At 39.5% G+C, this 26698-nt stretch overlaps 1 protein-coding gene across 5 annotated transcripts in view; it reads left to right on the top strand.

The window, feature by feature from the left end:
• Positions 1-26698, top strand: part of LOC124261467 (caskin-2-like) — a 229068-nt gene that overhangs the window by 166624 nt on the left and 35746 nt on the right. For all 5 annotated transcript variants that reach the window (XM_046695780.1, XM_046695781.1, XM_046695782.1 and 2 more), the window contains one exon: positions 6370-6434. In XM_046695780.1, coding sequence (XP_046551736.1) covers positions 6370-6434 — 65 coding nt within the window. The remainder of the gene's footprint in view (positions 1-6369; positions 6435-26698) is intronic.

Here is a 26698-nt window from a genome sequence, read left to right on the forward strand (position 1 = left end):
ATTATTTCTTCCAATGTGTTTTGAAGATATAAAATTTGTTTAGTAATTTTTCTGATGAGTGTTGCTAACACGTACAGGTGTATACGTAATTGAATCTGTAAACTATATATGTAATCACAAACTTTATATACCATTCAAAAAAAGTAGGGGATATTGGATTTACAAGATTGATAAAATGCAAATGATGAAGCCAAGGATGAAACAGATGATGAAGAGAAATTAATGGAAAATGTGACAATTTATTCCATTCCTTTGGAAATGTTTCATCTGTATGGATATGTATTACTTTTTCTCATATGCATTGGCAGTGGCTAGTGGTATGCTCTCAAAAATGGAATATCCCCTACTTTATTTTAATGGTATATTATGCACCCATGAAGATCCAGGTTAGAATTAGTCTTCAGCAACCCATGCTTGTTGTAAGGGGCAACTAACGGGATTGGGTGGTCAGGCTCTGGTTGACACATGTCATCGGTTCCCAATTACGCAGACCGATGCTCATGCTGTTGATCACTGGATTGTCTGGTCCAGACACGATTATTTACAGACCGACGCCATATAGCTGGAATATTGCTGAGTGCAGCGTAAAACTCAACTCAACTCACTCACTCACTACAACTTTAAGTAGTATTTAAGTTGTATCGGGATATATCGTCTCTCGTGGCGAGACATCGATGTACCATGGAACCTCGCGATATAAATATCCTGATATATTGCCTAAAATTGTGTTTTGTATTGATGCACTTGTATCTCGTAGTTGACGATGCAAACATCGATACCATCGATGAGTTGTTACACCACTGCGCACATGTATAGCTGGAATATTGCTGAGGCTGTTTTAAACAACAAACAATTATACATTAAACACAAAAGTCTGCACTGACAAGTCTATTTTCCCTTATAACAAAAGCCTCTACTGACCACAATATTTAACTTTACCTGAGTTGCTTTAACCCAGACAGTCGTATATGTGTCCATACTGACTGTACTTCAGTCAACTGTTTTTCTCCTGATCATGAAGCTGCAGTAAGGGAGTTAGGAAGTACGTTCATTTGTTTGATCTTTAAGTAAATAGAATTATTAGCAGGCAGTTGACAGGAGATGATAGATTGCTCAATACAGTAAATCCCATCTGTCCATTACTTGCAAGCCTTCACAATAAATATTACATCCTGCCTATGTTGGAATCAATTTCCAGCAGAGTGATATGGCTAGTGCATATGTGCAGGGGAGAGCACTTTAATAGTTTAGATGTTGGCGAAAAAACATTTGTAGTACCCTACCGTACCCTACCCTACGCTACGCTACACTACACTACACTACACTACACTACACTACACTACACTACACTACACTACACTACACTACACTACACTACACTACACTACACTACACTACACTACACTACACGTACACTCCTACCCATCCCTACCTACCTACTACATGTCCCTATCCTACCCATCCCTATCCTACACTACACTACACTACACTACCCTACACTACCCTACCCTACCCTACCCTACCCTACCCTACACTACACTACACTACACTACCCTACCTACACTACCCGTCCCTAACCTAACCTAACCTAACCTAACCTAACCTAACCTAACCTAACCTAACCTAACCTAACCTAACCTAACCTAACCTAACCTAACCTAACCTAACCTAACCTAACCTAACCTAACCTAACCTAACCTAACCTAACCTAACCTAACCTAACCTAACCTAACCTTATGATATTAGTTTCTTCTTGCAGCCAAGAGAAACCATCCTTTAGGAGGATTTCTTTTGAAACTATCCAAGAAGAAACAGATGAATGTTGTACTATCATTTGACAAGTTGGGGTAAACTTCATTTTCAGTCACCTAGCATACTGGGCTAGGAGAAAGAACCTCGCTAGAAATATTTGCTTCAGATAGATAACTTGTTTTTGTTGCCAGAAATAGACAGAATGAAAACAATCACTTCAAGTGCGTACCTCAGCATAAATAAATTGAGCTGTATGGAAACGAGCTCATTTTTTGGCATGTGTTTGAAATACGTTCGCCTCAAATTGCTTTGAAATTGACGAGATACCTAGCCGAAATTGACAAAGGCTAATGAATTATCAGTGTTTACATGTGCTTCTCAAAGTGCGTTTGCATGTTGGAGCAAAATGGAACGTGTGCATTGCAACAGAAGCTCTGCTTAGATATGAAGATAAACAGTTTTGAAGGAACAGATTGACATATGTCATCACTATAGTCTATTTTTTGCAGATTGGTTTCAATATTTGTAAAAACATCAGGCAAAGGAGCCTAATTTAATGTAATTGTGTTCATTGAGTACATATCAAGACTGTTTATTACAAGGTTTTGAATGAGTACCTGTATCATGAAACAGGGTTATATTGTAGCAGTACATGCAGTGTCAGGGGTGATGGGGTAGCCTAGTGGTTAAAGCATTCGCTTGTCACGCCGAAGACCCGGGTTCAATTCCCCACATTGGTACAATGCGTGAAGCCCATTTCTGGTGTCCCCTGCTGTGATAATGCTGGAATATTGCAAATAGGGGTGTACAACCAAACTCACTCACTCACTCACTTACTCATGCGGTGTCAGCAGGACAACAACAGGAAATGCACACACTATGTTTTCATCTATGACTAATCTGTCATTTAATTTAGATAGTGATTATGATGTGGAATATTTGTTTATGAATAATTTTGATCTATGACTAATCCATCATTTAATTTAGATAGCGATTATGAAGGGGAATATTGGTTTGAGAATAATTTTCTCCTCAGTTGATACAAAATCAACTGAAGCTATCATCCATTAACAGATGGACTTGATGCAAAGCTTCTTTGGAAAGGAAATTTAAAGAGATAATTATGCCATTTGTGGCACAGATGAAACAGAAAAAGAAGGGAAATGATGTCACGCAAGCAATTTTTAATTCCTCTCTAAGCCTTGATCTAAAAATACAGACTGGTCTATTTTGTCAACGGAACTCATTTATTTACAGGTAGTGATATGTTCATAGAGTATCTACCCAAAGGCTTTAAAGTTAAGTGTCCTTGGATTGTAACAAAGAACCATTAAGGAAGGATGCTGGCAATTCCGTATGATGAATTGCAGAACAAATGATTAGCTGCAATAAACGCCTCACCAGTGAAATTGACGTTAATGGTATATCATTTTCTGCTTTGCCACGTTCAGTCTGGAGATTGGAGAGCCCTTCACTCTAATTGGATGTATTCTGCTCCTCTCTAGAGCAAACTCATGTCTTGTAGCTCTGCTTTGTCCACTCAAGAGACTATTTACCCTATGACTGAACTCAATCCCAGTCAGCCGCATTTCTATATTAATGTTTGGGTGTATATTTTGACTGGAGCATCTCACACAAACAAGACAACTGCTTCGGCTGAAAGAACGAACCTGTCATTAAATCATTCAAGAAAGTTTTGATATCAAATTATCCATTACAGCAGGGAATAAAACAACAATCCATTACCCACAGGAAATTGCTTAGATTTTTTACAGAAAATGTTTACGATCGATGAATTAACATGGGAGGTTTACGTCATGCTTTGTTTCAAAGTTGGATCATAACAATGGCCACCAAAGATGTCTTTCAAGATGTCCTGCAATTTCAGAATTATGTGTGACAGTCCTTGAAATTGATGAAACTCCCAACAGTTGACCATTATTTCTGTCATGACATAACCCTATTCATATCATGTAGGCTGACTTGAATTATAATTGTGTAAGAATATTGCTGAGTGCGGCATAAAACTAAACTCACTCACTCACTATAATTATGTCAATGCATCATCATACCTTGAGAGCCTTTGCTGTTTCCCAATGCAGTCAACCACTGGTTTGTCTGGTCCAAAGTTATAGACTTTCAGACTGCCTTGCCAATGTTTTTGACTTCATCATTCACACTATTCACCCACAGATAACAGTTGGTTGCTTGTTCTTATCTACCAGGGTGCCGTTGTATAAAGCGGTCTTAGCGCTAAGGTGACCGTAACTCCCATACCTTAACATAGGCTTAAGGTAGTCTTAGCGCTAAGGTTGTTTTGTACAGCAGCACCCTGGGCACAAATAGTACAAAATTGAGCTATATAAGCAGTGTACTTGCAATCAAGCTAGGCAATTCAGATTAGGCACCATTTGTATCAACATCGATTGTCATTTCAAGGCTGCTTGAAGTGATTAGAGTGTCACCTATCTACCTTTGGTGGTTGATACAGATGATTGGTTGGTAGATACAGCTCACTTGGTGGTACATACTGCTCATGATTGGTAGATACAGATGGTTGGTAGATGGTATTGATCATGTGGTAGATGTTGCTAATTAGGTGCTAGATATTTGTCATCGGTGGGTAGATACTTCTTATTGGATGGTAAATGCTAGTGATTAGGTGCTAGATATTTGTCATCGGTGGGTAGATACTTCTTATTGGATGGTAAATGCTAGTGATTAGGTGCTAGATATTTGTCATCGGTGGGTAGATACTTCTTATTGGATGGTAAATGCTAGTGATTAGGTGCTAGATATTTGTCATCGGTGGGTAGATACTTCTTATTGGATGGTAAATGCTAGTGATTAGGTGCTAGATATTTGTCATCGGTGGGTAGATACTGCTGTCTGGATGGTAGATACAACTGGTTGGTTGGTAGATAGTACTGATTATGTGGTACATATTGCTGACTGGTTGGTAGATACTGCTCACTGGTTGGTAGCTTCTGTGATTGGTTGGTAGGTTCTGCAGATAGGATGATAGATACAGCTGATTAGATGGTAGATACTGATCATGGTTGGTAGATACAACTGGTTGGTTGGTAGATAGTACTGATTATGTGGTACATATTGCTGACTGGTTAGTAGATACTGCTCACTGGTTGGTAGCTTCTGTGATTGGTTGGTAGGTTCTGCAGATAGGATGATAGATACAGCTGATTAGATGGTAGATACTGATCATGGTTGGTAGATACAACTAGTTGGTTGGTAGATAGTACTGATTATGTGGTACATATTGCTGACTGGTTAGTAGATACTGCTCACTGGTTGGTAGCTTCTGTGATTGGTTGGTAGGTTCTGCAGATAGGATGATAGATACAGCTGATTAGATGGTAGATACTGATCATGGTTGGTAGATACAACTAGTTGGTTGGTAGATAGTACTGATTATGTGGTACATATTGCTGACTGGTTAGTAAATACCACTGACACTGGTTGGTTAATAGGTTCTAGGATTATAGATACAGTTATATAGGTGGTAGATACTGGTAGATACTGATCATAGGTGGGTAGATACTGCTAACTTTGTTCAACTTGTTGATGTAGGAGCAAAAACAATTTCTTTGGGTTCATGCTAAAAAATATCACACCTCTAAGGGAAGTATTCCAGCTTGTTTGTGTGTCGGGGTGAGATTTGGATAATGATGTATATATATGGCTGAAGAGTCTCATCTAAAGATTACATGGCAACAGCCTTCCATTGTTAATGAGCGACTTGTAAACATCATTTGGAGACGCATAACCACTTGCAGCGAGTGTATGTGTGTGACAGAAATAATGTTGAACATGTTTACATTTTTGACCTCCAGTGTTGAAGTACATGATCTTTCACTATTATATCAAAATTCTCCCCACACCTCTATTTAATCTTCTCTTATGAAGTTTTACGTTCAAGGTTTAAGTGTGTAGTTTATCGTCTTAATGTAGTGATGTTAGTGTTTGAATTTACATCAAGTTTCACCTAAGGATAATGTAGTACGGGGCTATGCTTTTGCCAAGAACAATTTAAGATCATCCATTTCCTGTTAGAATCCGAGCCCCTCCAGGTTTTGATAGGCTAATATTTGTGCTGTGGACTGAGTAGCATCTCATGGCATAGTGGTGGATTTAGTTTCAGTGTCCTCCTGTGACAATTTGAAATGTTTGGCTATTCTAATCTATGTTTGTGTTCTATAAGTAGTAACTGTGGAGATAAGTACAAGCAATATATCTCTCTAATAGAGATCAATATCTGGTATTTCTGATACAGACTATAGCAGTAGACCCCTCTTGTGAGGTTCATATTATTGGCTGTGTACCAAGTGCTAGCTCCATGCTTCTATAGTGAGGGAAAGGAGAGAGAGAGCCTTCGGCTTGTACAAGCTATGCACAGCACAGAATAGAATATTTCAGAATGGTGTAGGGGCCTTGCAAAGAGTGCATGCAGGGATATGTACCAGCCACAAACAATTTGGATTTAATGAATTTGGCCTGAATCTCGAAAACAGTCGAGGAGTTTTTGAGGTGGTGTGCTCAATGGGCCAGTGCTAGTGACAGGTGGAAATAGTCTGTGTCATTTTTTCTGTTTCATTTCAGACGCAATCACGGAGGCAAACCAACATGGGCAACCTCCGCCACCCTACCCTGGGGCCAATCACCAGGTGAGTTGCAAAGCTCGTATACAAGATGATGATTATCATTCTTCATCAGATTATATGTTGTTGTTTTGTGTCTTTTGTGTGATTAATGTACATGAATTCATTAAATCATCAGTTAAGTGTTTGTGTTATTGAAATGATGTAATGTGTTGTGATCACCATGTGGATGTTATGATGGACACTGTATCTGCAGCTGGAGAGAAAGGAACCTTCTCTGATGATATCATCATATGATGCTGGTAGTTATATGATGATATCTTCATATGATGCTGGTAGTTATATGATGATATCATCATATGATGCTGGTAGTTATATGATGATATCATCATATGATGCTAGTAGTTATATGATGATATCATCATATGATGCTGGTAGTTATATGATGATATCATCATATGATGCTAGTAGTTATCTGATGATATCATCATATGATGCTAGTAGTTATATGATGATATCATATGATGCTGGTAGTTATATGATGATATCATATGATGCTAGTAGTTATATGATATCATCATATGATGCTGGTAGTTATATGATGGCTTGGCAATGGTAATGACAGTGATCATGTTATCTGTGTTGAATCTGTATCACATTTTGTGAGGAAAGTGTTGTGGGTTTTGTGTTGCTACTGCTGACATTAGAGGATGACGTGGTGTGATATGACATCAGAAGATGACGTGATTTGATATGACATCAGAAGATGACGTGATTTGATTTGACATCAGAGGATGATGTGATGTGATATGACATCAGAAGATGATGTGATGTGACATCAGAAGATGATGTGATGTGATATGACATCAGAAGATGACGTGATGTGATATGACATCAGAAGATGACGTGATGTGATATGACATCAGAAGATGACATGATGTGATATGACATCAGAAGATGACATGATTTGATATGACATCAGAAGATGACGTGATGTGATATGACATCAGAGGATGATGTGATGTGATATGACATCAGAAGATGATGTGATGTGACATCAGAAGATGACGTGATGTAATGTGACATCAGAAGATGACGTGATGTGATATGACATCAGAAGATGACATGATGTGATATGACATCAGAAGATGACGTGATGTGATATGACATCAGAAGATGAGAGTGAATGAGTTTGACGAGAGGAAAGGAGTATGATGATAGTTATTGTGTGAAGACATTTGACATGCTGTCATGACATCTGATGGGGATGTTATTACGACACATGCTCATATCGTTAGTGATGTGATATCATCTGATGATATGATGTCTTATGATGCGATAACATCTGAGGATGTTACTAGGATATCTGATGTGATATCATCTGATAATATGATGGTGGCTTATGATGTCTGATGTTGAGATCATTTGGTGATGTGATATCATCTGATGATGTCTGATATTGAGATCATTTGGTGATGTGATATCATCTGATGATGTCTGATGTTGAGATCATTTGGTGATGTGATATCATCTGATGTCTGATGTTGAGATCATTTGATGATGTCTGATGTTGAGATCATTTGGTGATGTGATATCATCTGATGATGTCTGATGTTGAGATCATTTGGTGATGTGATATCATCTGATGATGTCTGATGTTGAGATCATTTGGTGATGTGATATCATCTGATGATGATGTCATTTGATGTTGATGATGTCTGATGTTGAGATCATTTGGTGATGTGATATCATCTGATGTCTGATGTTGAGATCATTTGGTGATGTGATATCATCTGATGATGTCTGATGTTGAGATCATTTGGTGATGTGATATCATCTGATAATAAGATGATGTCTGATGTGATGATGTTTCTGTGACACCCGGTGATATCATCTGGTGATGTTATGACATCTGATGTTACTACGATATCTGATGATGATGTTAGTATGACATCTGGTGATGTTACTATGACATCTGGTAATGACATCTGATAATGTTGTGATGTCTATCATCTGATAATATAGCAATTACATGATGTAATGCCCTCTGATGATATGACATATATTTACATCTGATGTTATGATGACATCTATTAATATGACATCTGAGATGATGTGATGACATCAGGTGATAGCTGAATGACATCTGATGTCGAACCTTTGATGTTACAGTGGCGTCGGATGCTGATGCTATAATGATATCTTGTAATAATATAGTATCTTCAACAAGGAAGATCACCTCCAGGTCAGAATATGACTACCACTTACTACAACTACAAAGTAACCACATTCTAGCCTATCACCTTCACTTGAGGCGCTCTTGTCCAAAGCGCCTTCCTGAAAGACCAGCATAGTTTAACTTACCATCATAAGACAAAATCTACTTGAGGATTGAAAAAATCAATGTACGGCCCCAAGCCACAGCTCAAGTTACTACTCCCGAATGTCATGTAAAATTATTTCACATTTTTACCAGCCTGCCCTACAGTGGTTTGTAAACCCTCTGCTTACAAATTTGATCACAGTGTTCGTGTGTGTAGTTTATACACATGCATCCCACTGGGCAGATGTATTGTCTACCTGTCGACAGGTATGGGGAGTGTTCATGCATCTCGTACATTGCACTCAAGGTGTTGTATTTCACTTTGTCACACAGGTAACCCTTCTAGGGAGGAAACAAGGATGTCTTTATGTGTTATTTTGTGGTGCTGATTATCTTTTTAATTTTTTTAAAATTCTGCTTATAATCAGTGGAAAAGTACCTTGGTCTGAGTGCAACATGAAAAGACCCTTTGTGTGGAAACTCACACAATTATAACTGCTTAGAGTAATAAATGTTTTATGGCAATACCCAAAGGATCATGCCTGTCAGAGAAGTATGAATAAATGTCGTAAAAGGAACAAAATATTTGACACACAGATAACTCAACATAGATATAATGTAATCTATATATACTAGCACTGACTGTTTAAGTTTTGATTGTAAGTGATATGTGTTTTGTACGCAAGGAACAAAAATCTAGTGATGTGAGCGAGACCAGAGTATACTTACCCTGAAGGGGCGGTGGGGTAGCCTATTGGTTAAAGCAGTCGCTTGTCACGCCAAAGACCTGGGTTCGATTCCCCTCATAGTTACTATGTGTGAAACCTATTTCTGGTGTCCACTGCCGTGATATGGCTGGAATGTTGCCAAAAGCGTAAAACTAAACTCACTCACTCACTTATCCTGAAATGTACGTTGGTTTGTTCATTTAAGGAGGCAGCATCTTATGTGACGTTTCATTACACAAATTTATGTGAATGTATATCCGATCGTCGAAGCTGATTTTCCTACCAACATTGGTGTCTATTTGCATATGTTAAAAAATAGGTCATAAGTTGAGCTGAGCTTGCCAGGTACAACGGTACAAGGGAATGTATTACACTGTGTGACTTAAGGGAAAGTATTTAGTGCGGACATTTCATCAATGATGAGATATATCTCAGAAGATATGTTCAGCATACCTGATAAGCCTCTGCCCCAAGTCAGCCATTGGGGTCGTAAATCTGCTGTCTGTATCTATAGAGGTGGGAAGGTACATGCAAAGTGTGTGTTGGAGCGATGCTTCTTTAGCCCGCTCTTCGATGTGAGGATGAAATGAGCAAGGCCAACAGGTTTTGATTGACAGGTCAGATGGTCGCTACCCTGTTAGGAGTGGTAGTTAAATGTGTATCATATCTCGGTTAAAAAATGTAACATATGTTGTGAATATTTGGAAACACTGATGCACTTGAATGTTATTTTTTTCATTTGCAATTGAGCTAATGTGTTTATTGATATGACTTTTGAAGTTTACATATCACTGGTTACAGTCGGTTTTCTAGTCTGTCTTGCAGTCCCTGAATATTATTTCTTTCCCACAACCTGCCAATACTTTAATGCTGGAACCTGAATGTAGCAAGTCTAGATTTCTACAGGTTGAACTTCCCTGTCTCACTGGGGCTCCTTTTAAATATTATTGCATTTACTTCTTTCAGTCAAAGATATGAAGTTTCACATGCTAAGCATTCGTCTTTGGTTTTCACAAAGGATGTTGGGATGACAAGGTCCAGTGAAAACTAGTCTATCAACAAAATATGTCTGCACCTTTTAATGGACTTTACAAAAGCAAAGTAAATACCCCGGTATGAGTTTTATAGTGCTTTGTCAATATTCCTTCAATATCCTGCAAGGAACTTTAGTATTACACGTTGTTCCTGTGTTGGAAATCAAACCTAAGCCTGTTGGGACCATGAAGTAAAAAAGAAACATATTCTTTTCTGATGTGATGAACTAATCTGGTAATTTCATCTGTTCCGTTTTGTTAGTTCCAAGATGAATTCTACCAATAAAGGCTAATCCTGTAATGACAACAGGCTTATCTTCATCCACACAACTCCCTAGCTATAATAATGTGGGCATCAATGGCCATGGAAATGCCTTATCTCTGTTCGTTGAGGGCATGCAATGATGGAGTGGTCAGCCAGGATTATTCATGTGTCCACGACCGATGGTCAGTTGGCTCCATGCGGACCCCTCGGACCTGGGTTACTGTCAGTAATTGCTCACAGAATATGATACATCTTGTCATAACAGGGTTAGGGAATTGCTTGTCTATATTGGCACTCTGGCCACTTCAGAATATCGGCAATAGGCCTGTTTGCGTTTCCCAAACAGGGTCAGGTCGGGTTGAAATTGAATAATGTTCCTTGGAAGTGCCAACACTTGAACATAATGTCCTCTATAACGGGGATTTAGGCTGTATGCTTTTGAAACTAGTGGTGAAATTCGTCTGGACTGTAACCTCGAAGATGATCTGATTGGAACAGTGAGTATGTGACTATATTTCAGCAATATTTCAGCATTATTCCAGCCATATGCCTATTAGGACAAATAATGCGTCCATTTAGACCAAGCTGAAACTTTGGAATTATGACAAGTGGGTATGTAAGTAGAATAATTTCTGTGTGGAAATTATTTCAATATTTGTACTTTTATAATCGACTGTTCCATACAGAATAGGACCTTTACACTACATCCTTGTCTTAGTAGATAACTGATGAGGATTCAGTGGCTAGCTTGTGTAAACTTACTGATGGTGTCACTTGTCTAGATGGAGTGGATCATTACTCATTCTATGTAATTGCTTGTACGAAGGCCCAGACCCTGTCCTAAGACCAATCTAATGTTAACTCCTACACTTTACATAGACTTACAACAGTTGTAGCTTAGATCCCTTCGGGAAACGGGCCTAGACTTGACCACTTACATGTGCAATGATGAAGGTGGAGTAATGCTGACTGTTACTTAAAACAATAACTCGTATGAACATGTTATGGCTAGAAAATACTTGGATACCAGTAAATGTCTGGCATATGCAAGATTATCAAATTGGTTGATAGTCCCAGTTTACGTTTAGATCCGGATCTCCAGAAACAGGAAGCACCAGCTGATGAGAAACTACAGAGGCCAATAACACCATTGTTCTTCTTGAGTCATTTGTTCTAGCAGGGAGAGTAATTGTCTGGAAAAGAGAAGTTTACGCCAGCGTGGCCTACTAGTTATTGCTACAGCATCCCAGCTAGGTAGTAGCCACATGCTTTATGTGGATGACAGCAGCCAAGCAGACACTATTGTTTGTGAACGAGAAGACGTTAACGTCCCACATGTCAGAAGAACACTATTATTCAGCTGTAAAATGCGTGTGTTTTGTCCGTGGTATGTGTGTAGTGGTCATTAGGAGGAATAGAATGTATGTGTTTAATTGTCAAGGAGAGGAATATTGTCCAGTGGCGGGCGTTGTAATGTGGTGGTTGCTGTTTGTAGTTATAGTGCTGACAGAAACCTGGCGAAATGTACATATAGATTAGGACAGACAGGAATTAGAAGTCCATGGTCGATTGTTTATCATGATGTCAATCACTGGATTGTCTGGTCTGGACTGTTTGCAGAATATCATGTGAAGAGCAATTAGCGACTCTTAGAACAGGTAATTTGTAGTGTACCACAGTTTTATGACCCCAGTGATTCTGCAAAAGTAGGTAGGGCTTTTTTTCTTATCAGCTGGATACCCATTTTCATGGGTTTGACCAAAGTGTAATCATGTAAAACTTGCATCACTTCAGGCGAAGACTCGGGTTCGATTCTCCACATGGGTACAATGTGTGAAGCCAATTTCTGGTGTCCCTCGCCGTGATATTTCTGGAATATTGCTAAAAGCAGCGTATAACCTTACTCACTCACTCACTCACTCACTTGTCTACTCTCTCTCTCTCTCTCTCTTTCTGATTGAAGAGCAACGACATGAAATTTGTTACTGAATGTTTGAAATTATTTTGTGATGAATGATATTGTACATGGAAGAGTTTTCAGATGTTTTCATCAGAATATGTACAAGTGGTTCTGTTTATTTTTTACCTGAAGACCGTTTAAGACTCATTCTATTTTAGTTACATAATGACTTATTGAAACTCAGTGTCAGAACATGAATTCTTCTGAAAAACAAATGAGATGTCTCTGCCAGTTGGCAGCATCTTGGTATTTTGAAGTCGTGGATATTTTAGAAAACAAGAAAAGTGTTCAGTTTCTGAAACATTCCAGTTGTTCAATGATGACCTTGGTTAAAAGGGTATAGCTCTTAGAGGGATACTTCATCATGCTTCAAATCATTATAAAGAGCCCCAGATACTTCATCGGCAATTAAAACATTTCATTTGCAAGCTAACCTTTAACATAACTGTAAGACTGCATTCCCAGCTGGACTGACCTTAAAGTCATCACATTACCATCCCCACAAGATCAAAGAGTGCACTTAGTATTACCAAGGTACTTATGCAATATCCAAGTATGTTTGCCCTGGCCATTAATCCCAATTCAGGTCACTCCTGTGGACCAGCAGTGAGGCTGAGTAGTTAGTCCTGTCTACTGAGTAGCCAGTGTGGCCACCGGTCAGCTTGAAAGGCCAGTGTGGCTCCAACAGTGGCTCCAACCCTCTTGTCCGAAGCACCACATGTTGGGGGTTCCTAGCTTTTGTTATGTCCATCAGCGCCAATACTGGCAGCAGCCCCAGAGGCATGGACTTGTGGGCTGTCAATCTGCAGGGGATTGGGAGGAATGCTGGAACCTGAGGGTGGGGTGAGGGTGGGGGGCACATGTTCTGGGGAACTGTAGGCCAATATTGATATATTGATGTATTTCTGTATGTGGGGACCTGGGGGTCCTCCAAATGTTCCCAATTTCTTTATCAGTAAAACATTGCAATCTGATGTCTGTTATTGATGCCCATGCAGAGTTATGGATATAGGAAGGTAGAGGGTGCAGACAATGGGCAACTGAATGGTATTATGGATGATATCTTAGTGAATACTTGACAGTGTTTGTCTTTGTGTCCAGGATAGGCTACTATTATGTTTGGGCTTTTGGATGTTTATGTTCAACGTCTTTACAGTGTAAACTCAAGCATAAGGATGCTTATGATGGATAAAAGAAACCAAAGGAAATAATGATTTTTTAAGGACCAGGGAAAAGCAATGAGAGGGGAAAACAAAAAGTTTGGGAGGTCATATTGTTTAAGCACAGTCGTGGATAAACAATCTAACGCCCACCTACCCCAGTGTCCAGTCTCCATTCACAGCAGCTGAGAGAAGAATGGGCTGAACATGCTGTATCCATATGTGGTAACCTGGGGATTGTTCTGTAGGTGAAACATGCTGACCTTTAGTCATAATACAGTAGAGTATACATGCAGTACAGACCATATCAGCATCTATTCATTATAGACATGCAGTACAGGACCATAACAGTCTCTATTCATTATAAACATGCAGTACAGGACCATAACAGCATCTATTCATTATAGACATGCAGTACAGGACCATAACAGCATCTATTCATTATAGACATGCAGTACAGGACCATATCAGCATCTATTCATTATAGACATGCAGTACAGGACCAGAATCTATTCATTATAGACATGCAGTACAGGACCAAATCAGCATCTATTCATTATAGACATGCAGTACAGGACCATATCAGCATCTATTCATTATAGACATGCAGTACAGGACCATATCAGCATCTATTCATTATAGACATGCAGTACAGGACCATATCAGCATCTATTCATTATAGACATGCAGTACAGGACCATATCAGCATCTATTCATTATAGACATGCAGTACAGGACCATAACAGCCTCTATTCATTATAGACATTCTGGACTTCACAGAGGATATTTTAAGAATGAATTGAATTCGGATTGTTTAATGATGCTGATATTCCTAAAAATAACACTACTTCTAAGATCTGTTTAACACAAAAGTAACATGCCTGAAAGATCCCTTTGATGTTGATGCATAGCAATTCAATCTACACTAAATATTTCTTTACATTTTAGATTTGATTAAAAAAGACATTTTCCTTGATCATGAGCAGTTTCATAGGCTTACAGGACAAGCTGCAGCTTAATGCAGTGTTCCAGCTGTGGCAATACCCTGAAAAGTGCCGTATTTACTATGCACTTACATCGCTAATTTCATCATGGTTACTCGCCACATTAAAACTTTTGTCAATATTTGACAGCCTTTTCTAAGCCTGGGAAGTGATTGCAACAGTTTAGCGTCTTGAACGATTTAATCAAGTGAGTCTGGCAGGTGATAAACACGACGGAATAGACAAGGATTTGCTAAAGAGAAAAGGAACCAAATGTATGACAACAGAGCGATGAAATAGAGTGGTGATAAAGAACCTGATGAAGGGACAACATGTGAGCTGCGTTTGAATATTCCTTCCGTCCCATGTTAGGTTAATCAAGCAACTCCAGATGGACTCGCTGTCCAATCTATGATCAGAAAATGGCAGGTTATTGCTGTGGGTGATCCACAATGGTAAAATCAATGAGGAAAGACTTTCAGAGAGTTCTTTTTTACAGGAATTGCAAAGAACTTAAAGCCTTGATGGTAGGAATGTTATGGACACATCCTAGTGTATCAGGATCACTTTGGTGAAATGAGTCCCATAAGTTGCTGGATTGAAATCTGAATACGTGTCTGGCATCACATTTATGTCTGCATGGGCTGATTCTGAGTTTTCAAATTGACCAATTTCAAATTCAGGGAATCCTGTCATGAACTGTCTTAGAAGTGGGTTGAGCAGTGTGCTTCAGATTTTCTGTGTTTATCTTATAAGAATCTAAGACCGCTCATCACCAAACTTTTTAGCAAAAGATACCCCACCTTCGGTAATGCAGTGTATGTCTCCTTTTGTTATGATGCATTTAGATACTCAGGACCTCTATGTTCCCAGGAAGTGATATCCCCATATCCACCTGTCTGGTCACACAGAAGGTCTCCTGACCAGGGGTATGAGTTTAATGGGTATGTGTCTCCTGTTTTGACCCTCACACTACAGGAAGCTATTGTGTTGAGTGGCTCCAGGGTGTTAATCAGTCTCTGGTTTCATCATCTTTGTGTCCATGGTTATGTTTTAGGGCTTGCCTACTGCTATGAATTCTTTTATGGAAAGGGGTAGTCTGTAATACAGACCCTGAAACAAATATAGCCAGGAATGTCCATGCAAGTCTAGAATATGTGGCAAGTCTACTCTGTCATACTGGCCCTGAAACAAATATAGCCAAGAATGTCCATGCAAGTCTAGAATATGTGGCAAGTCTACTCTGTCATACTGGCCCTGAAACAAATATAGCCAAGAATGTCCATGCAAGTCTAGAATATGTGGCAAGTCTACTCTGTCATACTGGCCCTGAAACAAATATAGCCAAGAAAGTCCATGCAAGTCTAGAATATGAGGCAAGTCTAGATTTCCACAGTTTCAGAAAGTCTCAGGGCTCCTTTTCATTATGTGTTGTATTTTATCATGAACTGTTGTTTTTTCTGTAAAATATGTTCATTTCAGAGATTAGTTGTTAGTCTAGGAAAGGGGCAAAGATGGGTTCAAAACTGGGACTTAATTTCTGATAATATGGTCACAGATTATATACTTTAAGAGCATATGGATTAGTGATCAGATTATTATCTGGGAGTGAGTGAAATTAGTGTAATGGTGAACTGTGGACAAAGTTCACCTTGATGAAACCCATGACTGGGGCTATGATGCTGACAAACCTACCGGTAGTAACATCATCAGGGATTAGAACCCACAATCAAAGGTTTCAAGCATGTGTAAGGGAGGCGATGCTGAACAATGAATAGCGACAACTGGGCCACCTATGCTCCTTCACAGAAGGTTTCCAGTATGACGTAACACTGGATCACTAGATGTCCGTCCATGACTATATTCTGCATTACCTTTATAAACATATGAAGCATACTTCCCCTCCTATGTTAATATCCCAGCAACACACATAGCTCTAAGCATTTCCATAACAATCACACCAACTGAAAAACAAGATTTTTTGTTTGTGATTAAGTTTAATATTGTAAGCAGCAAATGAATTAGTGAGAGTTACAGAGCAAGTGTTACAGGCTTGTTCCAGCACCCATACAAAGACAGTCATGAATATTTCAAGCCCCATTTCATGGTTTAGCCTGTGATCCAGTATCCTTGCAACACCGCTCAGCGGCCTGTAACATGTCTTAAATGTCCATTTACAGGAAACATAAATCAATATGCTGATGAGAAATGGATGACCGACCCCAGTCCATAATCAACTTTATGCTGTCATTCAGTTAAATCTTTTCCATGAGAGACATATAAATTCTATGATTAGCTCTGTCGTACTTTACATGTTTGGGACACATTTCAGTGTGCTTGTACTCGTTGCAACTGTAGTACCCTTGAAGGGACCCTTGAAATTTGGTGTCAATTTCATTACTCGTCATGACTATTTCACAAGCAGGTCTTATTTTCGGCATCAGTGTTAGGTAAAACTGTGATCTGTTTGAGTATTTATGACGGTAATAAAGAGAATTTAGTGTTCGCCACGATGTTGGAACAGTTTGTGGGCTGGAGAGCTTGCACTTAGCTGCAGTGGATTGAATGAGGTAGAAGATTATGAATGTGAAGGAAGATAGGCATAAAATGTTGAGGGGAGCAAACTCAGATAATGTAGTCACTTGCGATTGATCTTCATCTTGAGCTGTCAACACTTATATTTCCCTATCGACCCTGAAATTTTCACAACTATCTCTTCACAGAAGCATACAGACGTAATTCATTCTGTTTCTATTATTAGAACCTGTAAAATTTTCAGTCACAAAGTTTGATCTCCATGCCAAGGAACCATGATATTAGATAACTCGGGTTGCCAAACATAGGTGCTTTGGTGAGTTACCATCGTGAGTAGGGTACATTATAGAGTAACGCTTTGTGTCTTAAAATATTTATATTTATAGAAACAATCAACTCCATTTAAATTGAAGGGGAGCACCATGGTAAGGGATGCCTGAATCTGTAGAAAATCTAGAGTCAGGGCTGTAGTATTAGAGTTAGGTAAGGCTGGAAAATATATATTATTCCAGAACTTTGAAACACAGTAGTAAGTTATGGACAGGATACTGTGTATATATAGAAGGGGCACTGGGTGATGATCACAGCTGAACCAGTGATGTATTGCTAGTTGTTGTATATTTCACCCGACATGAACAGTTCTGGCAAGAGAAAGAAACTGGGTGTGAGAGTGAAGTGTTTTGGTACCTGGGCCAATCTACTGTGTCGCATTGTGTTAAGCCAGAACCTGAGAAAGAGAAATCAAAGAAAATTACAGGAAGCTTTCATCCTGATTTTTAATAACATCTCGCCAAAGGAGACCCGTCACCGGTGTTTTTCTGAGTGACTTGGTGTGAGGAGTTGTCTGTTTTGCCCACCAGGTTGTTGATATCTGTGATGTGGTTATTATTATTTCATGAAATGTTTTTGTGTGCCAGCTCTGATTTGCTTTAAATACAGTGATATACCTATCATAATGATGAACGGTCACAAAAACCAATTCCCCAACTCATTTTAGCTTCCACTTCAATAACCAATGTGTTTTATGATGAGTCAGCAAAATTGATAAAGTTCAAAGGGAGTATTGGGACTTTGTTATTAGTTTTTAATTGGTATGTGGTGTAGAAACTTTTAGTCACTATGTTATTACTTCCTTGAGTGACATGTTGTATAGATCTTGGAGTGAAACATACGCTCAAGACGCTATTGACATTCACCAACCAATTAATTTTGTAGATAGCTCATTTCACTAAACCTACAGTTTATGTACTTACGCTTTCATAAAATGATTATCTTTTCAGTAAACTGAAATCCTGCCTTTTTAACCATCAAGTTAAAATCTTCATCTGAAATATCCCCAATTCTGGAACGTCTATAAAGACATAGTTTATTATCCTGGTAATTCGCCCATTTACTTATCGTAATTTCCCTGAAGTATTGGAGTGGCTGGGGTTATTGACGTCGTGAAGAATGCGCATATTCCGCTGTCTATAAAAAAACACTCGGAATCTTTTAGTGCCAGGATGCCATGAAAGTTTGATGCCAGAGAAGCAAGAATTGGACCACATTTTACAAAAGGAACTACCAGTGAGACTGGCTGCTATGGCATGCACCTCTCCAGTGGTACATGGGTCAGCTGCTTGGAGGGATCCTGCAGTACAGAAGCTGGTCCCTAAAGTCTCCTTCTCCAGGACTCCTTGACTTCATTAAAAATGGCTTAGGGTGGTATACATTCTTTAAGGGAGACTAACTGCTGTTGGATTGAGAAACACATGGGTGCCGTTTAAATTTGAGCAACAGTCCTGATATTTATGGAATGTAATTTGTAATCTGGTTCAGGTGTATTAATGAGATCTCTTTATGGTTTATTGCTTCTGTTTTTTACAGTATCATTTTCATAGAGATGAAAGATTTGAATTTCTTTGGTATTTGGGATTTTTTTCCCTAGATATAGAATGGCAGGTGGGAGTCTAATGGTTAGTGTGTTTACTCTCCATGGATGAGTCCTGGGTTTGAATCCCTATATATGTACACTGTCTTTACAATCCGGGATTCTCCCTCATCCTTAACATTTCAATGGGAATGTCATGTTTCTGTGGCAGTGGTGATTCATTGGTTGCACTCTTGGAGAGAGTTCAGGGGCCGATAAAATCTCACGTACCCCTTGTGGTACCTCAGCATGTGAGAATCTGGTGCTTGAAGTGTGTGATCTGACCTCACTTGATCATCCTACTGACCAAACCAACAGCTCATCCACTAGGTCTTATACCCACTCATCCATCCTTTTGTCCATCAACATATCGACCCACTCACTTGTCCTTTGTGTCATGGGGCGGTGGGGTAGTCTAGTGGTTAAAGCGTTGGCTCGTCACGCCGCGAAGACCCGGGTTCGATTCCCCACATGGGCACAATGTGTTAAGCCCATTTCTGGTGTCCCCTTGCCGGTGATATTGCTGGAATATTGCTAAAAGCGTCACAAAACTAAACTCAGTCAGTCAGTCAGTCCTTTGTGTCATATACTTGTTTGTCCATCCACTCACTCACCCTTCCATCCAACCACTCACTCACCTTCCACTGATCTACCCACTCACTCACCTTCCACTGATCTACCCACTCACTCACCTTCCACTGATCTACCCACTCACTCACCTTCCACTGATCTACTCACCACCTTGCTCAACCACTCTTCTCACCTGCTTTCTCAACCACTCTTCAAACCACACTTTCTGGGCGGTGGGGTAGCCTCGTGGTTAAAGCATTCACTCATCATGCCAAAGACCTGGGTTCGTTTCTCCATATGGGTACAATGTGTGAACTCCATTTTTGGTGTCCTCGCCAAGATATTGCTGGAATATTGCTAAAAGCATACTCACTCACTCACTCACTCACTCACTCACTCACTGATTCCACTGATTTCTTCTGTCCACTCAAACAGCAACACTTCCACCTCTTCTTCCAACTGCTATTCCATGGAAGTCTATTATATTTAATCTTCTTCAATATTTCAGCAAAGCCTGTGTTCAGGAACAGAGAAGAGTTTGAACTCAGCTTTGGATATATGTTCCATTATCAAGGGATGAGATCCAGACACAACGGGTCGACTAGCTTTTTAGTGCTGTAACATTTGATCTCCAAAGGGTTTTACCTTGCACAGCTCACAAATATATTTCGCTTGGAATTAGTTGGAAACGAAATTGCTATACCTCACTGAGTTGTTGATGTCATGATACAGAATGCTGAATAGCTGTATGCTACTGAAACTACATGTGACTGTGAAAAGATATGCAGTAATTGACACTTGGATTATTCCTAGTGGGACAGGGTTGTCTGGTCGTTTTTCTGATTTTCATATATTGCTAAAATCAGAAGAAAGAACTAGCTTCAGTTGGAATTTATTCTACAGCAAATGATTAATGTGCCTGGATGTACGTGTCTAGGAACGTAAATCATGTAAGTTTATGTGTTGGAAAGTGTGGAAATGTATTGGTTTGTCAACCTGTCTTCTCCTTCATTGCCTTCCTGATTGCATATGTATGCAGTAACGCTGGAATGTTATTAACGACTGAGGCAATGAAATATACAACTATTTTTTTCAAACTGTCAAGTGTCAATAGGTTATCTGGAAATGAGTAAAACAGCGTCAGCGACCGTCATGTGGCACCTTTTTCTCTGTAGTAGGTATGTAAGGTAATGCTACTTTCCCTATAGCTTATTGTAAATCTTCGACAATAAGACACAGGTCATACCTTGGTGAAAACATGCCATGCAGATTGTGTGATGAAGTGGCAAGGAGGTAGTTATTTCTGATTTATGAGGATGAAATTGTGACTGAACATGGAACAGGACATGATTTAGATCACCTTCAGATATGTTGGAGTACATGATGCAGAGTTATCTCCCTTTGCTGTCCAAGGATATAGTGATGTTCTCCAATTGTGATCCTTGGTTTGACTGCACCTTATACATGTGATCATAGTTTGTATGAAAGTGGTAAACATCTATGACCTATTTCATATTTGGGTCCCATAGTTCACTATGCAGAGTTCAGTCCCTTTGCTGTCCAAGGATCTGCTGATGTTCTCCACCTTATGCATAGAATCATGGTTTGTATAAAACTGGTAAACATCTATGACCCATGTCACGTTGACCTGTTTGCCTCGTTAAACTGACATGCTGTGAAGTAATTGAAATTATGTGCTGTTAAGCTCAACTAACACTCTCTCAGTGTGAATATTAATTCATTACCACCAAAATGAATCATCCTTTCCAGGTTATGATTTTTCTCCCTTGATACCCCAGAAAGCAGCACAGGCAGTTTCCTATGCACTGTGATATGCTGTAGGATTATGAGTGAAACCATGCCGGAGAATCTATGTTGTGTCAATACAGGTTTACTAGAGCGTCAATATTTTCCCCACACTGCATGCCTGGTGATAGGCTGGCGTGGAATAACATTTGGTGCAGTGTTATATTTGTAGTGGAAGAATTAAGAAGGTTCGTGGAGTAGTATCATATGAAGTATTTGAATATGAGGATTGCTATATCACTCCACTTTCATCTAATTTTAAGAGCTGGTCATGGTTTTGTGTCATTTGCAATGGCAAATGTAAATTTTAAATAAAATTAAAATATATAATAGGGTTTTATCAATATCATGGTGTGGGATACTGGACAGGGGTGGAAATAACCCATTGCCCAACGTCCCAGTCCAGTGCTTTTTTCTGTCGGGCAAGCAAATTTGTATATCACACTGTACCGGTGTCCAGTTGACTTTCCAATGTTAATTATGTTGTTTATTTAAAAAATCAGCAAGAAAACGGTCGGTATAGTGGGAAAATTATCAGGACAAGTGACTTTACATGTGCCACTGTACCTGGGTACACTATCAATTTTAAAGTTATTTCCACCACTGCTGGAAATGGGCATCACATATAATTGTGTGAGAATTGAATGCAGGCTTCCGTGTGACAGGTGAAGACTTTAACCAGCAATAATAATAACAAGGAGAATATTTATAACACGCCATTACCAGGCAAGATATCCTGCTCAAAGTACACAATCTGATAATTATTACCCTGGATTACAACACCTAACATCGACAAATGTCTTGGCTCCTCCTGTTTACCGCCAGTATTGAATCAGCGTGGCCACCAAGACCTTTCTGTGTAATTGTGTTGGACTGAGTTTGGTTTTACGCCGCTTTTAGCAATATTTCACCAACATCACGGCGGGGGACACCAGAAATGGGCTTCACACATTGTGCCCATGTGGGGATTCGAACCCGGGTCTTCGGCGTGAACGGCCAACGCTTTAACCATTGGGCTACCCCACCACCCCAATTGTGTTGGAAATGAAAGCTAACTGAAATGCTTATCTTTTCGACCATTGCATTCATCCTCTCTGGTTAAAATACATACCCCAAAAATAGCTGATGGTCCTTACATGAAGTGTTGCTGGAATGTTGTAATGTTAGGCTTGTGCTACACTGACTTACAGACATGGTTTCTCTACTAAACCAGACAGTCACGTCTGTATGTGTGTTGTTATTCCACTTGGAAAGGGTGCATGAATTCCTCTGGCTTTGAAAGTTAACATCAGTGGGGTCTAGTCCAGCTGGTTATATACTGGGTGGACAGGTGATTGCTTGCGGTGCTATTTTTGAGCTCCTCACCAAACGTGAGTCTTCCTGATTTATGACCTCATTGAGCTGCCATACATCAGAAAAATCACTTTTCTTGATGCAACTTTGTCATCACCTCCCAGAATAAAGGAGGACAAAATGGTGGAGTGCCTTGAAAAAAATCCATACGTGTATGATAAATTCAGAAATAGAATTTGTGTTTTTGTTACGCTTCCTTTTCTGAATTATGGTCAATCCGATAACTGTATTTTTTGTAGCCAAGGGAGAAGAACTTGTTGGGTGTTTTGTATGGTTTTTACAGATGTGATAATGTTTTTGTAGGTTCTTCAGGTCTTGTCCCAGTGGTGTTTCAGAGGAACCTGAATAGCATCTATTATAAAATCTGACTTACTTGGATCTGAATGGTTTCTGGTTAGTAGGTACCGGTATGTTTTTTCAGATCTATTCTGGAAGTGTCCTTATCTCAGAGATTAAGCTGTAGATGTTGAAGTATATTGCATGTCATCTGTCATTCAAGAGGGATGCTCTTGGTAAGTCCAGCCAGGTGTTGCTATTTGTATTTCCAGAATGTTGTTCAGTATTTTGTGTTAGTGAGTGAGTTTAGTTTTACGCCGCTTTTAGCAATATTCCAGCAATATCACAGCAAGGGGCATCAGAAATGGGCTTCGCACATTGTATCCATGTGGGGAACTGAAACCAGGTGACAAGCAAATGCTTTAACCACTAGGGTACCCCTCTACCCCACTTTGTGTGAACTCTTGGTATAAGCACTCTCCTGTGTAGTCTGGCCTATCAGTAAGTCGAGCCTGTGGAAGTGAGTATCTGTTGGCAATAATGGCTGCTGGCATGTATGATAACTATACTGGAGTCTGAAGAGCCCTTCCACGTGCTCCAGACTGACTGACTGAGTTTGGCTTTTCACGCCGCTTTTAGCAATATTCCAGCAACATCCGCGGCGGGGACACCAGAAATGGGCTTCACACGTGTACCCATGTGGGGATTCAACCCGGGTCTCCGGGCGTGACGAGCCAACGCTTTAACCACTAGACTACCCACAATCGCCCCCATGTGCTCCAGAAAGTATGATCTATAAGGAACTAGAAATGCTAATGTTGTATGCAACTACTGAATGTAATCAGAAAAGTACACACAATACATGTACACTATAAATTGCTAAAACCCCATGAGTAATAAAGTACATGTGACATGTTTTCCTGTTTCTGGAAATGAAATATGGCATTTTGCTGTCAATGCTATGTGTTCATGGTTCAGAGTTCAAGTCAGAACAGGCCCTGTTGTTAAAGTATTTGATAGTCGGGATTTCACACATGGGTACAAAGTTTGAAGCACTCTGTTGTCACCTCTGTGGCATTGCTGGAATATTGCTAAAAGCAGAATTGACTGAGGATTAGTCCAGCATATAACCAGGCGACTTAGCACTATACCAGGGTGTTCCCGGTGAATCCAAATTCTTTGTCGCACTTCGCTAGGCAGTCTGGGGCACAACGGATTTAGGCAAAAACGATGACGGAAACTCAACTTATTGACCAAAGCATGTTCATGGATTGCTAAAACAAACATTCATCTTCAAAATGAAACACTTACGTCCTCTCGACTAACGGGATTGGGTGGTCAGGCTCACTGACTTTGTTGACACATGTCATTGTATCCCAGTTGCACAGATCGATGCTCATGCTGTTGATCGCTGGATTGTCTGGTCCGGACTCCATTATTTACAGACCGCCGCCATATCAGGGTTTTACGGGACGCGTGATTCCTGTGTATTGGATGCAGAAATTTGATGAAGTACCGCCAAACTAAAATCCTGTGCAATATAAAAAATTCTGGGAAGGAACTTTCTGTAATGATATCCCATGTCAAAATATATACATTCTGCTTACAATCATTATTCTAATGATATTGGAAGTAACACATATTATAACATAATCATTATCCAATGGGAAGCATCCATGATCATTGATTTCATGTAAATTGATGGACTCCCAATTTTGGAAATGGACTCCCACAAAAACTATGCCTCGATTCCCCAGGACTCACAATTTGAAGAGCTATGTAAAACCATGCATATAGCTGGAATATTGCTGAGTGCGGCGTAAAACTAAACTCACTCACTCACTCACCTCCTCTAAAAACGACTAATTTTATTACTAAAAAGCCCTGAAACCTTGCGCCCCCAATCATCCAATACTTGTCGGCCATACTGTTACGGTAATTAGCGGTTGAATAAAAAAGTGGAAACTCATTACAAACAAATAGAAACTGCTAAAAGTTTGTTCTCCTTCCCCTGACTTCAGAGCATCATTTAGTCATGGTCCATCTTATGGGATTCTGTTTTTTTATACATCTGCTAATTACCATAACCAGAATGACCGTCAAATGGTGGAAAGTAGGTGCGGTCTGTATATTTCAGGTCATTTAAGTAATAAAGTGTGTCGAGTTTAGTGGAAGTAAGTGTCCCGTTTTGAAGACGAATGTTTGTTTTAGCAATACGTGCACATGCATCAGTCGATAGGTTGAGTTTTCATTCTTGTTTTTCCCTAAAGCCGTTTCGCTCCCATTTCTTGCATAAAGGTGCATCAAAGGAAATGCACTCGCCATGTAAATTTGATGTAGGCCTTGGCTGGAATACGAGCTTATTTATATGAACTAATTTAGGATGTGAACACAAATCTTCCTGAAGATAATATTATTATACTGTATGTAATTCTAAGTATCTACAGTTTGAAGGCAGCCGCTGCCTCCACATCTCAAAACTAGTGTTAGAATTGCTGTAGAGTTCCAGAATTGTACCGTGTTGTAATTGGCAGGTGATATGTGTGTTTCACTGTTTGATGGAGGATTCATGTAAGTAATAATTTCACTCATCACATTTCTTGTATTTCATTTCCTGTAAGTTTCTACTGAAGCATGAGTATGTATGCGTGTAAGACATGACTACCTGCTTGCTTTCATCTGATAAAACAAGTGGAAACATATGTCCTATGGCGCCAGACAAATATCGATAATTACTTACACACATTTTTTTAAGTCAAGGTGGCGGGAGTTATCATACTTTTAATATTTGTTAGTTTTTTGTCAATGGTTTTGACTATTACAACAATCTGTGGTGTTGCTTTTGATTAAAATCAACAAGGGGAAGCCCTACTGTGATTTATTTCATGTTTGTTGCATTGAAAGAAAATTCATGCTGCTACTATGTGCTTATAGTGAAATTGACAACACATGTACATAGCATGTGTGTTTCTGTGCTAAGTAGCCATGAAGACAGGTAGGGAGCACATGATTTAATACAGGAGCGTGGTACATGTGTGTTAACACACGCAAGGGGTGGCACAGATAATTTGCCAATTTCTCAAGTGTAATAGATGGGAACTTAATGAACTGCTTTGGAAATGGGATTGGCCTGTCTTGCAGTGTCATGATGAAGGATTGGAATTGTTTGCACTAAAAAAGTGTAATGAGCTTGCACTTGTAGCTCTTGAGATTGGATGATGAGAAGGGAAGTATTGAAAAAGACACTATTCCTGAAGGCCTTGATCGACAGAAGGTTCTGAGGTGGCCCAGAGTGTAATGTGTTCATTCATTAGTCACAAGTTATGGGTTTGATTCCTTGTATTGACTGAAACATTGCATTGGTAATGACAGCATATCTGATTTGTTCATTTGCAAGTAAATGGCTGAGTGAGAATGGTTTTACGCCA

Source organism: Haliotis rubra, unplaced genomic scaffold (assembly GCF_003918875.1).
Source record: "Haliotis rubra isolate DU_JTF1 unplaced genomic scaffold, ASM391887v1 Scf8, whole genome shotgun sequence".
NCBI lineage: Eukaryota > Metazoa > Mollusca > Gastropoda > Lepetellida > Haliotidae > Haliotis > Haliotis rubra.